This window comes from Sceloporus occidentalis, unplaced genomic scaffold (assembly GCF_023333645.1).
Source record: "Sceloporus occidentalis isolate IW3139 unplaced genomic scaffold, rSceOcc1.0.p SCAF_4, whole genome shotgun sequence".
In the NCBI taxonomy this organism is placed as follows: domain Eukaryota; kingdom Metazoa; phylum Chordata; class Lepidosauria; order Squamata; family Phrynosomatidae; genus Sceloporus; species Sceloporus occidentalis.
The window spans coordinates 112558665-112574860 of NW_028316984.1; the positions used below are offsets into that span (position 1 = coordinate 112558665).

General features: G+C 39.7%; 1 protein-coding gene across 1 annotated transcript in view; it reads left to right on the forward strand.

Annotated features, from left to right (window-relative positions):
• DCDC1 (doublecortin domain containing 1) overlaps positions 1-16196 on the forward strand; it is a 370698-nt gene that overhangs the window by 298722 nt on the left and 55780 nt on the right. The window contains exons 21-24 of the mRNA XM_089521309.1: positions 3496-3619; positions 5290-5471; positions 12601-12705; positions 13820-13919. Of these exons, the coding sequence (XP_089377435.1) occupies positions 3496-3619; positions 5290-5471; positions 12601-12705; positions 13820-13919 (511 nt within the window). The remainder of the gene's footprint in view (positions 1-3495; positions 3620-5289; positions 5472-12600; positions 12706-13819; positions 13920-16196) is intronic.

The following is a 16196-nucleotide window of genomic DNA, read 5'->3' on the forward strand; positions in this document are numbered from 1 at the left end:
ATGTTTGGGATAGCAATTGTGATATAAGTATTGCAAGCAGGCACACCAGTATTGTCTTTTCCATAATATTTTTAAATGTATATTTCTATATATGAAATCATTTTCCTGGAACAGTTTCTAACCCAAGGCAGCCCACAGTTCAGCTAGCAGTGAATCTGTGAAACAATGATCAGCTTTTTTGCACTGTGAAAAAGTCATTTAATGTATCAATATGGTTGTTTTTAATAGATTAAATTGGAAGAAAACTCATCTTTGATTCCACTGTGATGGACTTTGATACCACCTGGATGGCAAGGTGTCTGATTTTTGTGGAGTCCTATCTTGTATTATCATTTTTTGTGGCTCCTTACATTATGGAACATAGTTGAAGTGGACAAGGACCATTTGTCTACATCACATTATATGCATAGATTGAAACAAAAGTAGCTGAACTCTATCAAGATATTTCCCCAACTGCCACAAGCTGAAGTATTTGAATTGAAATTTTATTAAAATGTTATGATCCTTCTGTTCAAGTGGGAGTTTAGTAAAGTTTTCTTGCCACTTTTTTCTCCTTTAAATAAAATTCTATGTACTGTTTTCAGAAAGACCTGTACTAGGATGCAAAAATTTCTTCAACAAAGAATTCACAAATGTTCTTGAAACTCTTGGACCACACATAATTTTCTGATGAACTCCATTTATAGTCCTAATCCATCTGAGCTGTGCAGAGTGCTACAAATAAATTAATGAAGAGAAATGGAATTAAAGCTATAATGTTTGGTTAAATGCCTATACTGAAGCCACTAGCTCAAAGCCATAAAGTTGTGAGTTCAATACCAGCTAGGACTTAAGATCAACTCAGGCTTGCATCCATCCGAGGTCACTTAAATGAGTACCCAGCTTGTTGGGGGCAATTATCGTACAGTTGTAAACCACTTAGGCGCCTTACAGACAGGCCTAAGCGACGCCGTCATTGCGCCAGGAATACGCACGAGGGGCGGCGCTTCCGGATGTGCCTTGCCCCTCACGCATATTCCGTATGGCAAGATGGCGGCGCCCTATACAGACGGGCGCAGCCATCTTGACGTAATGGACGCGCAGCGTCCGGATGTCTAAACCCGGAAGAGACATTGCGAGTGCGCGCTTTGGCACTTGCGACGTCTCTTCCGGGTTGCCGGAAGGAGTGCGATTTTCGCGCTCCTTTTTTACAGCGCGGGGGAGTCACACGGTTTGGCTGCAGCGGCTTCCCCGCGCTGCAACCGGCAGCAGCCCAAGACCACCCCTTTTGGGCAGTCTGTAACAGGCCAGTGAGACTGCTTTGGTGGTATGAAGTGGTATATAAATGAAGCTGCTATTGCTATTACTATTTCTTGTAGACCAATTCCAGTGAAGTAAATTCCAGTGCTTAATGAACATGCATAGGATGGAATTTCTTTTCAAAGTTTTCTCATAAAGTTTCATGCCATGCAAAAGGAAGTGATAAAGTGTCGGGAAAGAGTGTTTCGCTTCAGATGAAACCATGCTCAGTGGTCCCCCCCCCCTTTTTTTGTAGTCAAACAAATTTGTAGCATACCTATTGACTATGGGGTTAAAAAGTCTTGTTGCTTTGTTTTTAACCCTGCCTTGAGCTGTGCATGCATGTTTGAAAAAGAGAGATTTGACAGCTATCTGAGGCACAAGAAGATATATTTTACTTCCTTTGAGACATCTGCTGGGGAAATGCGTCTGTAATAAAAGGAAAATGAAATAACTTTAACTGGAATTAAAGGGAATGCAGCTTTGAAAAGAAATGTCTCTCAACCGGACTTCCGCGAATCATTGTTTCCCCCTAGTGGCTGCAAATAAGAACTAGTACAGCTCAAGTTAGAGATTATATGGAAAGCACAGGCAAAAGCCAAAGAAAAACAGAAATGCTGTAAAGGCAGAATGCATTTTTAGCACTTAGAAAATCATGTTATTTCTACATATTAATGCTAATGCAGTTAAGGAGTGTCAGCTTTTCATTTATAATACACAGTTTTCAGGAGACCTGAGCTTGGTTATTAAAACTCATACTGTGCTGAAACCTGGCAGCTTAATAGCACATTCAGGAAAAACCATGTGGTGTATTCTCCAAATGTTCATTGACAATAATGCACAAGACTTGGCAGAATCCTGACAAGCTTTCTGCTTTCAAGCTTTCTTGTGCAATTGGATCCAAAACAGTTTTTTACTGAAGAGAATGCCAGTGAACCACTCATGCACTCACTCATTCCAGAAGTAACCTATAAACAAAGAAAACAGGAACTTTTAAAGAACTTTGAGAACTTCTTCTGTGGGAATTAAACCACAAAGCCTTCTATATGTTATATGCTTCACTAGTTGGTGCCACATTACAGATTATGGAATTTATTATCGTTTACGCATCTATAGACTACAATCTACTTCTTCAGATGCATTCAGTATTCTCTGCCTGCCTGTCTATCCACCCATCTTCCCACTCCTGACTCTGTTGTATAAAACACCATGAAAAACAATTGTGGTGGGTATGAATTAATTATGATGTGTGTGATTTTTAATGCACAGGCATGTGTTTCTGTGCTCTTATACATAACACAGTCATACCTGTTATAGGCATTTGTTGTTGTTGTTGTGTACCTTCAAATCATTTCCGAATTAATGGTTACCCTAAGGCAAATCTAACTACGACGTTTTTGGGGGTGAGAGTGTGCAACTCATTCAAGACCACCAAGTAGGTTTCCATGGCTGTGCAGAATCACACCCTGGTCTCCAGGGTTGTAGTCCAATGCTCAAACCACTACACCACACTGGCTCTTTGTCATATATATATATATATATATATATATATATACACATATATACATATAAAATTGTATTTATGCATGTATATAATATTTACATACATATATGCACATGCATATAACATATGATGTATATGTACATTTGCATATAATTATATTCATTAATTCTGCCTTTAAAAATTATCTAAAAGACAGGTCATAACAACATTGCAACTGAAGAAGTAGGCCAGGTCTATGAAAGCTTATGCTACAACTTCTTTCATAATGTTCTTCTCAAGGGCAGTATGAGATCCCTTTTCATATTGATATTCCAGACTAACACAGCTGTGTTTCTGAATTCTAACATTTATATTCATTTTAAAACAATGCTATAGAAATAATGCACAAAACCAAATTAATATAAATTTAAATCAAATTAAATAAGCAGGAGGACTAAGATGAAAGTCACCAGAGAAAAGCAAGCAAGCAAACAGAGAGAAAAGCAGACAGATATAAGGATAGGTAAACATGGGGCTGATACCTTAAGATTGGGATTGCCTAGATCCATGAAAACCCAAATAAAGGTCATCAATTCTTTTCTTTTTTGTTTTAAGATTCATCTATATAAAGGAGCTAAAACACTGTAACTTATTCCTTGTCTGCACTGTACTTGTAGAGGAAATATTTGCTGATACCTCTGATCAGGAAAAAAACACCTTTCTTTTTCTTTCAGGTGGGCCATTAAGCATGAAGGCGTAAGTAAGCCTGGTCAGTGGAAACAGTCAAAAGTGGACAATCCTTTGTGGAATAAGCTGACCTATATGTGGCCTGTCCTTCCAAATGGAGAACTAAATGAGGTAATTCAGTGCTTGAAAAGTTACAAAATAGAAACACATACACAGGCGAGCATTTGTATATATCTGATGAAATGATTGTGATTATGTTTATGATTTCTTACCTACCTCAACCCTGTGGATCTGCTGATTTAAACACAGACAACATTTCAAGCAGACAAGTTTCTCCTGGCAAGTTATTCCACATTCTTGGGGTGGCTTAAGAAAACGGCCAATGGGTAACACTCAGCCTAGTTTTGACTGACTGAAGTAGATGTCTCTCAGAGGACCTGAGTTTATGGGGCAGATTGTATGGGACTCACTCACTCTTTTCCTGCCCACATGAGCTCACTCTCTTAGTTGCATCTTTTGCTAGTAGTGGCAGTTGGAAAACTCTTGTGAGGCTTGGGTGGAGGTCATCATTTTAATGCAGTGTATCTAGTATTCACAGGCAATGATGCATCAGTCTTCAGTCTGAACTGAGCTGGTGGCAGCTGGGGAAATTGTGGGAAAGTCTTGTATCCTGGTTGTAATGTATTCCACCCAAAGAAGTAATGTGCAAAATTCAGTTCAATCTGTTCATGTCTTTTAAAAAAAAAGTTTCTGTGTCTTGCATGTGTAATTCTGTCCATGGGTGTAATTTCGTGTGAGCAAATTAAAATTTGTTGAAAGCAAATTCTTGAACTGGAGACAGAGGTGGGACAGAGGATCGAAGACAGACCTGTATAGAATGAGAGAAGGAAATGGTGAATGGAATTTAACATTAATTTTATCACAAGACAAAAAAAAAAAAAAAAAACTTTATCATGCAAAGGGCTGCTTAGGACAGATGTTATTAATATGCCATTTAAATTATCCGTGTTTTCTTTTTTTAAAAAAATGTAAGAATATCACAAAAGGATTTGTTACTGTGAATAATCACAGTAGAAGCTCTAATGATGAGGTTTGGTTAATGGTGAAAAATGCCAAGAGTGAGTATTATCAAGCAGTGTTTTGCTGTTGTTGTTTTTGCAGGGGGGTTGAATTGAATTATAACACGTGTCTGTTACTATGATTTTAGACATGTTGTTTTCCTTCTTCAAAGTGCTGTTATGTTTCATTCTTTAATGTCTGAGAAGACAGAATTCACTAGCCTTGCATATGCTTTTAAATATAGATACATTTTGCCATGACAGTTTAGCATCTTAAATTGGGTGGAGGGTAATTTACAGGAGCAGCTCTCAAGTGACACATATATTACTAGTACTACACTGAAGTAGTCTAGATTGAACACAGATATGTTAGTGAAAGCAATAAGAATAGTTCCCATCATACTACTGCCAAAAAATGTCCTGTTTGTTTTTATCCACAGTAGAGCCAAGTTTTTTTTGATAAAGTGAATTGTACAACAGAAGATATAAAAGATGTATTTAAAAGTCCAAGCATTTGTGTAATTTAGGAAGAACCATTTAATGAATGAGCTTTTATTGGCTGAATCGTATATGCAGAAGAGCTGGGATTTGCACATACAGGCTGGTGCTCTTTTATCTCAGCCCTTTGCACAAACCCACAGTATGAGGATACTTCAGGCTACCCATCTCTGGGAGTTGTAAAGATTATTAAAGTGTATATGTAACTCAACTTCTCTAATAGCTATAAATTGTTGATTTTGGTATGATATTAATGGAATAAACATTTAATTTGTTTACTGAAAGACTTTTGAATGGCCCATTGAAGGGTTGCTGATTCCAAACAGTCCTCCTTTAAAGAAACCTGCTGGTAAGATGCAAGACAGCTACATGCCTTTGAGACTGAAGGTTCTCAAAAATGGAGAAGAGGACAAAAGCAAGGCCATCTTTATTCTTGGACTGGATTGTTCAACTGTGATGAAAAAACAGTAAGAAAATGCAACAATTTTAAGAATCCAATAGTAGCAATCATGTTTCAGGAATGAAATATTTTAACCTGGAAATGTCTTCATTTGCAGATCCTTTGCTGATTTAAACTTTTCATTCAAAGAGCTTCAAAAATAACAAGCTATTTTGATTTGCAGAGAAAAAGAAAACTTAAGTCTAAACACCAGTCTGGCTTTACACATTTACATGTGGAAGCACATGCAGCTGTTGGCTGGCTAGGCCCATGTGGAGCCTCCACTAATATGAAGCAGTCTCTTCAGGTGGAGCAGTAGAAGTTGCTGGATCAGTGGGTTGATAAATCCACTTCTGATTCCAGTCCAAACTTCAATGGTGTTATCCAACACCCTAAACCTATTTTGGGATTTTCTGCCAAATTCCCATTTACCTGTTAAATGAGGTTCTGAATCGAATCTACGATTCATATTGGCCCTGCACGTGGTTCCCACTATCTTTGCACTGGAACAAGGCCAGTGCTAGAGAAGCTGCAGGAAGGCCCGGGCGGAGAGGCCAGGCCACACGGCGGAGAAGGCCAGGTTGCATGGCAGAGAGGTTTGGGGGATGGAGGAGGCATGCCGGGCTGGGAGGATGGAGGAGATAGGCTGAGAAGAAGGCTGGGGATGGAGGGAGGCATGGCCAGGGTGGAGTTGCTTGGGAAAAGCTGCTGCCAGTGGGAACCAGAGCGGATTCGAATCTGCCTGGTTCTCACTTGGGATGAATTGATTTATTTCTAAATAAATCGATCCAGCTCCCAAAACACCCAGTTTTACCAGTGTCTTTTTGACATGGGTTGAATGGGTAAAAACTATCCCCCCCTTTCTGAATCGCTTCAGTAATTCAAATTAAGTGGGAACCATGGTAGTTTAAACTGAATATTTGGAATCACAATCCAGTTTAAACCATATTGGGAACAAGAGATTTAAACCTCTTGGATAACTCTTTCAAAGTTTGCACTAAAATGTGGAACAGCTTCACATCCACCCTACTATTTGAGCCATTAGCATATATTAAAATGGAGGCTAGAGAAAAGGCACTTCAATAATGGCATTTTTTCTGAGTGATTGTTTTGTTTGTTGTGTGCTTTCATAAGCTATTCCTGATTCATGGCAACCCTAAGGCAAACACATCATAGGATTTTCTTGGCAAGTTTTAGTCAGAATGAGTTTGCCACTGCCTTCCTCTAGGGCTGAGAAAGTGTGGTTTTAAATGCATAGATATAGGCTGGAGGACACCTGGCTTAATGAGACTACGTGTAAAAGGGATCTAGGAATCCTAGTAGACGATAAGTTGAACATGAGTCAATTATGTGGTACAGCAGCAATAAGGCCAATGTGATTCTAGGCTGCATCAATAGAAATATAGTGTCTAGATCAAGGGAAGTAATAGTGCCACTCTATTCTGCTTTGGTCAGGCCTCACCTGGAACACTGTGTCTAGTTTTGTGCACCACAGTTCAAAAAGGATGTTGACAAATTGGAGTGTGTCCAGAAGAGAGCAACGAAAATGGTGAAGGGTCTGGTGAAGAGGAGAGACTTAGGGAGCTAGGTATGTTTAGCCTGGAAAAATGAAGATTAAGAGGTGATATGATAGCCTTTGAAGGGATGTCATATTGAGGCTGGAGAAAGCTAGTTTTTTGATGCTTCAGAAAATAGGACCCAGGACAGTGGATGCAAGCTGCAGGAAAAGAGATTCCACCTCAACATTGAGAGGAACTTCCTGACAGTAAGAACTGTTCAAGAGTGGACCACACTCCTTTGGATTGTGATGGAGTCTCCTTCTTTGGAAGTCTTTAAACAGAGGCTGGATGGCCATCTGTCAGGGTGCTTTGACTATGAGTTCCTGCATGGCAGGGGGTTGGACTGGATGGCCCTTGTAGCCTCTTCCAAATCTAGGATTCTATGATTCTGTGATTCTAAGATTAACCAGTGGATTTCCATGACCTAGCGGGGAATAAAATACTGGTCTCCAGAGTCCTAGTCCAACACCCAAACCACTAAAGCACACTGCCTCTCATAGAGTGACTGCAGTTGTGCAGCTTATGGCAGTCATTTGTCCTGCATACTTTTCCAAATGATTTGCAACCCCCCTGGTGGCTCTCAGAGGGCCCAACCAATTCTGTGTCTAAAAACATGAGCATATATTTTGAATAGTATTAGCCGAATTTGTGTTCATTCTGGGGGAAAAAATGTCAGCAGTTGCCCTCATCCTGAGGGGGAGTCATGTGTGGCATTAGAGTTTTACATGTTACTTATATCTTAGCTGGATATGCATTCACCTGAGCAACAATCACACCAGATTGGTAACAATATGTGTAGCTCGCAGTAGTTCGCTATTAGATAAGTATACAAATGTGATCTAGCTAGTGAAGTACCTATAATCTGACTAAGGATGTGCCATCTGATGGGTCTTTCAAAGCAAATGGGCAAAGTGCTCCTTAGTTCACAAAAAGGAAGATTATCGCACCGGGGTTAAAACGTTCCCCGGTGCGTTCTAACGTGCACGTGTGGGGGCGCACACGGAGCGTGATGGGAACCCGATGGGGCCCAGGACGCTAGTTTGCTGCACACAGGAACGCCGCCACCACCGTTGAGCGTTCCCATTGCGTTCCCATCAAGTTCCAGGGGACGCCATTTCTGGGAACTGTTTCAAAGTGTCCCCCAAAATGGCATCCCCTGGAACTCGATGGAAACGCGATGGGAACGCTTGGCGGTGGCGTTCCTGTGTGCAGTAAACTAGCGTTCTGGGCCCCATCAGGTTCCCATCATGCTCCGTGCGCGCCCCCGTGCGTGCATGTTTGAACGCACCAGGGAATGTTTTAGCCCCGGTGCGATAATCTTCAATGAGTTATTAGAGAACATATTACTAGTTGTGCATACTGTGTTACAAGGAGTTATCTCTCAGTGAGAGTTGATGGAGTCTTCTTCTTTGGAGGTCTTTAAACACAGGCTGGATGGCAATATCTCGGGGGTGCTTTGATTGTGTGTTCCTGCATAGCAAGAAGGTGGACTGGATGGCCCTTGTGGTCTCTTCCAACTCTATGATTCTATGAAATGATTTCAGCATTGATTTACAATTAGTAAATTTCTATTCTGTTACCACACTGTTAATGTATCAGTTCTTGATTTTAAAATAACATGGATGTATTGGCTGAAACTTTATGTCTGGGTAACATTATTTTTGCTGCTGTTTATTTTATATATAATTCCTTCCTCATAATTGCTCAGAGCAGCTAATTGGAAGGGTGATGCCAGTCACACCAAATACAGATGCCTTATTTGAGAAACGTGTATGCTTCTTAACTGATGTAACTACTCCAAATATTTCTGTCACTATCAACTAGACAGAAAGCCTAGTAAAAAGTTTCTTTACTGTGGCCTGGAATAAAAAGCGGCCATAGAAATGTAATCTAGTTAGTGCTGTCATCTTAGAAATTGGTATTAACTAAAACCAATGCTGTTTCTGAAGTTTTTCTTAGGTTTTTTAAAATTTTTGATCAGAGATCAGAATAAATACTAAGACTGAGGGGAAGGTATGTAAAAGAACTCCATATTTCTGATCTAACTCATATCAGGCAGGGTATCTAGAAACTTAATTTTTGCACATGAATACCATACATAAATAATACTGAGGGTTTTTTTTTTAAAGAAAGAACAATGCACAAGGTCTTTAAAATACAAACTTTCAAACCACACACAACTTTTCATCAGCCACAGTGGAAAGGCAGTGAAGTGCCAAGTGTAGAACCATGCTAATAGATGATTTGTGTAGCCTACCTATCTGTTAGATCTTGACTAGTTGGTCCATTTGCTGAAATAGATCCAGCTGCCTAATTTACATTATTATTATACAAAAATGGCAGCACCTTTTCCTGAGATGAATATATCAAAAATGGAATGAATGAAATTTGAGACAGTTGCATTATCTAAATGGGCCCTTATAGAAATAATTTGGAATTGTGTCCCCAACCAATTTCAAGACTGTAAAGAAGTGTTGGCTGTGAATACATTGGTTGCTATTCTGCACAATCATTCCTCTGAAGTTTCATGTAAGCAGTTTACATATGAAACCAATAATTTCTAATTTGCTGGAATATAACTATATATCTCTCTGTCTGTCTGTCTGTCTGTCTATCTATCTATCTATCTAAATATCTGTTTGGATGCACCACTTGAAAACAATGAATATTATACTTGGAATGAGCAAGTTTTATACATCAATTTTATATGAGAGAACTCTGAATATTCATATAGCAATGAAAAGCTTTGATGTAAAGAATAAGTTAAATTCATCGTTTCTCACATTGTTAGCAGAGATGTCACCTTTTGACCTTTCTTTTAAGGGTTTTAGAACATCTGATGCTTTTGATAATGGTTTAATATTACTTTTTCAGATTGATTAAATACACTTCATACATCGCTGAACAATGAGTAACATTCATATAGGCTGTCCACTGGGCTGCCTGCAAAAATGATAAAGTTAAAAAAATAATCTTCAAAGTAAAGTCAAGCCTGAAATTGAAATCTTTGACGCATACATCTCATAATTAGTTCTCTCTCTGCCAGATCTAAAAAGTGAATATGCTCTTCTTAAAATTATTCAGATCTTTTTACATAGAAATTTAATGAATGGCACCAGCTTTTTAAAAAGTTTTCTCTAGATCTGAGGCAACATCTAAAAGTTCCCCATACTAGCTTTTATGAAGTTGTTAAATTTCCATTTCAGGTCATGTAAGACAGACTCCCCAACCCCCTGTGATTTTTATGACAGATGAATGTAACTGTTCATACAGATGGGTTTGATAAAGGTGCATAACTGGTACCAGTATGAGGTCATGATGAGATCTCAGCCTGTTGTTGATACAGCCTTAGCCGAAAGTCTCTTAAGATTATGGACACATTTCCAGTCTTGAGAATCTTTATTACACACTTTATTTGTTTATTCATTTATTGATTTCATTTCTATGCCACCTTTCTCCCAGAAAGGGACCCAAGGTGGCTCACAGATAAAATCATTTAAAAAACTTTTCAATGAAAATTTTAAAACAATTAAAATAATTTAGCTAAAAATACTATAAAATTACATAAAACATGCAAAAGTTAAAAAACATAACTAGAATACACACCCCATATAAAAGCCACCATGACATGATTATATATCAAAAGCCTGCTTGAATAAAAATGTCTTTGCCTGCTGGTGAAAGGAAAGCAAGGAGAGGGCTAGCCTAGCCTCCCATTGAAGGACATTCCAGAAGCAGTTGGAAAAGAGGGAGAGTGTGGTACAGGCAGATTGAGTCAGTGAAGGCAGTCACAGCTTGGCAGCTGATGATGGAGCCCTTGGAGATCTCTCATTCATTGCATCACCATAAGTTGAAGCTGACTTAATGTCAAATACCAACAACAACAATGGTCATTACACTTTTCAGTTTACTGGGATCAGACGTTAAAGGAGTGTGGGAGATATTGGATATTTGTGGAGTTTTTCAAATTGCTAAGTAAAGGAGGTGTTTTCAGAGGCAAGATGTGGTGACATTTCTTTCTTTCTTTTTAAAACTGAGAGCAAATGTATTATGTTGGCAATAGAAGTAGAATGGAGCTCTTCTCAGTTGCCATTTTTATCACAGCCAAAAACCCACATCATATTACTTTTTTTAAAATTTATTTTATTTATATCGCTTATCCATATACAAATTCCATTTTCCCCGAATCGGTCCCACAGATCCCTCTGTTACATATTGAGACTTTGGCGTAGAAAGGACAACAATTAAAGAAAAAAATTGGAAAAACAAACGATCAAACAAACAAAGGGACAAAGTCAGGGCACCAGCATTTTTCCTTAATCATTAGTCATATAAACATAAATATGTGCTGGTGTGCTCAAAAATGCTGACCAACAGCACCATAAATAGTCTGCTATTCCTCGTTACAAATTATCAGTGAATCCACATTTCCTTAACTTTCCCCCATTTCTTTTGAAAGTGTTGCTCTGATTTCCCATTAATCAGCATTGTCAGTTTATCCATTATCATCAGATCATGTAGTTTTAGAGACCAATCCTCCAGCATATGGGTGTTCCCCCCTTTCCAATGCCTTGCAATAATTAAGCGAGCAGCCGTGACCATGTAAAGCAGAGTGCCAATTTGATCTTGATTTAATTTACCTTCCAGATCCTCTGTAATGTTCAGTAAGAACAATTTAGGGTTGATCTCAAATTTTGTTTGCAGTGTATTCTGGATTTTAGTATGTAATGCTTCCCAGAACTCTTTTATCTCCCTACATACATTTGGTATGTAGGGAGAACCCACATCATATTACACAGCATCATGCCAGGAACCATTTGAAACAGCAAGGAAGAAAATAGTGGTCATTAATTGCTGATGGCCAAGCAGGACTTGGCTGCTGTCTCCACTGCTACCATTACAACTGGTAACTATGGCCCAACATAGATGGGCCAAAAGAAGCGGCTTCAAGCTGCTTCGGGGGCATGGTGCATGCTTCCAAAGTCTTCCGAAGCTATGCTGAGGTGGAAAAAGCCAGACTTTTCAATCTGCTCCTGCCAGCAGCCCCTTTGGGACCATGGCAGCAACCTGCTTTGGGAGTAGCATGTGCAGTTGCTGTGATCCTGGCCTAACTGGGGCCAGAGTGCCCTCTGGCCACTCCTTCTGGGCCATCTGCTTCGGTCCTATGTTACCTTTTTGGCAGCTAAACCATGGTAGAATAGAGGAAGCTGTAACTGCTTGCCTCCATTCTCCAAAATGGATCAAAAGTTTCTGCCATTGCACTGAAAAATCTACAAAATAAAACCTAGAGTGGGTTCACCATACTAGTGGCACGGCAGCCTTGTTTTTCCCAAATGGGAAACATGCACAAGCCTCAGATGCTTGTATACTTGTGCAGCTCCCTTATGCGAGGATACAAAGCACTTGGTTTTGTAGTATCAGTGTTCTCTGTAATATTCAAAGTGATAGCAAGTTCTAGTGATAGCAGTAATGTTGTGTGAAAAGACAGCTTTTGTAAAATTGGGCCAGTCTATGGAGAGTTTGCTATTGTGCTTTATATTCCTCCAAATTGCTTTAATTTTACAAAATGATTTTTCAATGATGGATTAATTTGATTAGAAAACCTGGCCCAGAAAAGAAACAGAAAGCGAAGAGACTACTGAAGATGGGAGCAATTTCAGAAAAGGAAGTATGCAGAACAGAATTTCAGCACTTTCTGGAACGGTAAGGCAGTCTGCATTGCAACCTATTATTTTCCTGTTTGGACCTTTCAACATTCACGTGTTTGGTCTTGGATGATGGGACATTAAAGAAGTCTAATCCTGTCACAGAATAGGAAATTCAGTTTTATCTATTAGTGCTGATGTTTATTACAAGAAATAATCCAGTTTGGCACCACTTTAACTGCTATGGATCAATTCTATGGAATTCTGAGAATTGTAGTTTTTTGAGGCATTTAGCCTTCTCCTTCAGAGAACTCTGGAACCACAACAAACTACAGTTCTTAGAATTCCATAGCACTGCATATTGCAAGTTAATTGTAATTTAAACTCTGAGTCATAATAAAAAAAAATTAAGTGTAAGGATACCTGAAATAGCAGAAAATAAAGTTACATTTTCTTTACCACCCTTCATTGTAACATTTTACTGGGAGATTGTTCAGATGCTACATTTTTTCCTTCTTGTTGCTAATTTTATTTTCCCTGTTATATTTTATTTCATGTATTTTATGCCAGCTTGGATCCTGGAGGCAGCCAGCATATGAATCAAATAAATAAAATAAATAATAAAGTATATATATCACACTTCTTAGCTAAAGCATGAAAGTTTGCAACAAAATAATAATATAAGGCTATAAGACAAGTATCATCTTAAATTACTGTCAAATATATCAATGTAGCTTCAAAGGCAAAAATTCAAAACAAGCATCAGTAAATGTAACCCAAGGCTCCTCAATGAAGCTGCTTCAATTTGGACTCTGGAAGAATAAAAGCCCCCTGAAAAGCACTGACTCTGTCATTCTGCAAATATTGTTTCTCACTATTCTGTACAGTTGAGGGATCACCAGCCTTTAAACAGCTCCCTGTAGATCAGATTAGTTGTTCCCAAACCTGGAACAATTTTCACCAAAACATAATAACAGCTTTCCTGAGATGCCTAGACTTATGGCTCTTAGGTCATGAACATGGGAAGCTCCATATGGGGTTATAACAGTGCTGGGTTAATTGTATTTCTAAGGAACAATACCTTGTTTGTAATGAGCCATTTCCATTCCTTCGTGTGTTGAAGGGATAGTGCAAACCAAGCCATATATGCATGTTTTTCCTTTGTTGACAAGGTGCACTACAGCAATGAAATTGCCTTTTGCTGCTAGAAGACTCTTCACTGGAAATGGGGTGGAAATTTTTCTTTTGAAAGACTTGGAACGAGATGAGTTGGTAAGATGAAAAAGAAATTTAAAGCATGAATTGTATGAACATACCCTATAAACTGAGTACATGATAGTGTGTTACACTTACTTATTTTTATTTGGATCTGTAAGCTGGCTCCAGGGCTTCTAGAGGTTGGTTATTTCTGTCTTTCATTAGGCCCTTTTTCTCAGAGAGTGGGACACCAGCAGCCCTCTATAAATGGTATTAGGGAGCTTCTGCCAGCTCCTTGTGAACGGCAGTGCTCCAGCTTTGATGCAAATGGGAGCCCTGCATACAACCCCTGTGTCAGCTTTAGTACAGAAATATCCCATATCCATCTGTCCAACTCAGTGGTACCTTTAGATTTAAAAAGCAGTCAGTCAGTGAAGGAAGTACTGCTATCTTATTCCAATGGGTCAGCTGTTTAGGAGTGTTGATATCACTGCTACCTCTCCAAGACAAAGTATTTGTGGTTGGCTCCCCACACAACTGAAGAGACATCTCGGAATGTACTTAGTTGTGACAGAAATTCACTGACACAACTCCTGTTCACCTACTCCCCACAATTGCCCCCCCCCCCCCGTCTTTTCCCATTGAGGTCAGTTACTCCTATTGGCATCTATGGGGGATGATTGAATGAGTTATACCTGGGAATTTTGGTGAGATGAAACATAAACTTGTCATCCTTTGTGACTAGATGTTCTAGTGTCTGCTATAGTGGTGGAGGTTTTGTCTCTATCACAACTTTCCCCCCAAAAGGTACTAAATTTCAACAGGGAGAAATGTAAGGCACCAAGACAGAAAAAAAAAATGAAATGCATAGATATAGGATGGGGACACCTCTCTTGACAACATTATGTATGAAAGGGATCTAGGAATCCTAGTAGACCACAAAGTAAACATTAATCAACAGTGTGATACAGCAGTTTAAAAAGTGAGTGTGATTCTAAGTTGCAACAATAGGAATACAGTGTTTGGATCAAGGAAAGTAATAGTACCACTATATTATACTTTGGTCACACCTCATCTGCAATACTGTGTCCAGTCATGGGAACCACAATTCAAAAAGGATGTTTACAAGCTGGAATATGTCCAGAAGAGGGTGACCAAAATGGTGCCCTATGAGGAGGAAGTTGGATATATTTAGCCTGGAGAAGAGAAGGTTAAGAGGTGATGTGTTAGCTCTTTTAAATATTTGAAATGATGTCATACTGAAGACAGAGCAAGTTTGTTTTCTGCAGTTCCAAAGAATATGACCTAGAGCAATGGCTTCAAACTACCAGAAAAGAGATTCCCCCTCAGTATTAGGAAGAGCTTCCTGACATTAAGAACTGTTTGACAGTGGAACATACTCCCTTGCTTTGATTGTATCTACTTGCATTGCAGGGGTTGGACTGGATGTCTCTTGTGGTCTCTTCCAGCTCTATGAGTCCATGATTCTATCCTTCACCCATGCTATTTTCTATTTTGAATTCTTTCATATGAATCAGTAGAAGTAGAGTGAGTAATTTCCACAGAAGGCAGCTTCCCTTTTCTTCTTTGAGAGAAGTAAATGCTCCTGTCATATTGGCAAGCACTTTCAGTAGTGAATAATTAAGGCTATCTTCAGCAATATTACAAAACAGTATTTTTTCTATATTCAGACAGAAAAATTAAATAGATATTAGTTAGTGAGGGCTTTCTCCATTTCTATTCTGCTGCAAAATGCTGGTGTGGCTACACCTGCTGTGTCACAGGAAAGGTGTCTGGGGTGGGATACAAGACCGGCTCTTTGGGGCGGCCTGCACCCACCCCTTTCCCCGATGAATCAGGGCCTGAGCTGCCACAGCAGCAGCCCCAGAGGGCCTGATCCGCCGCTTTTCCAGGCCTTGGGGAAGTGGCAAAACACCGCTTCCCCGCAGTCTGAAAAGGGATGTCCTTGGAGCTTCATGCCAAAAGGACACCCCAACAGCAGTGAGGAAACAGAGAAAGGGGCCACTCAGCCCCTTTCTCTTCAGTATCGCTGGCGTGGCTGTGTAAAGGCCGCTCCAGCGATATGCAGCACAAAAGGAGCTCCATTTTGGAGCGCCTTTCGGTACTGCTGAAAGGGCGCCACAAGCGCCCTTCAGCGGCGCCAAGACGTAACAGCTGCGCTGCGCCGTTTGGACATGACATGGCTGTTACATCAAAATGGCGGCGCCTGTGTGTACAGGGCGCCGCCATTTTGATGCCCCGTCATGTGCTAGGGGTGAGGCCGGTATGGACGCTGCATCCTCAGCCAACCCCTAGCACGTGACGGGGGCATTGTATCTGCCCATCTGTACA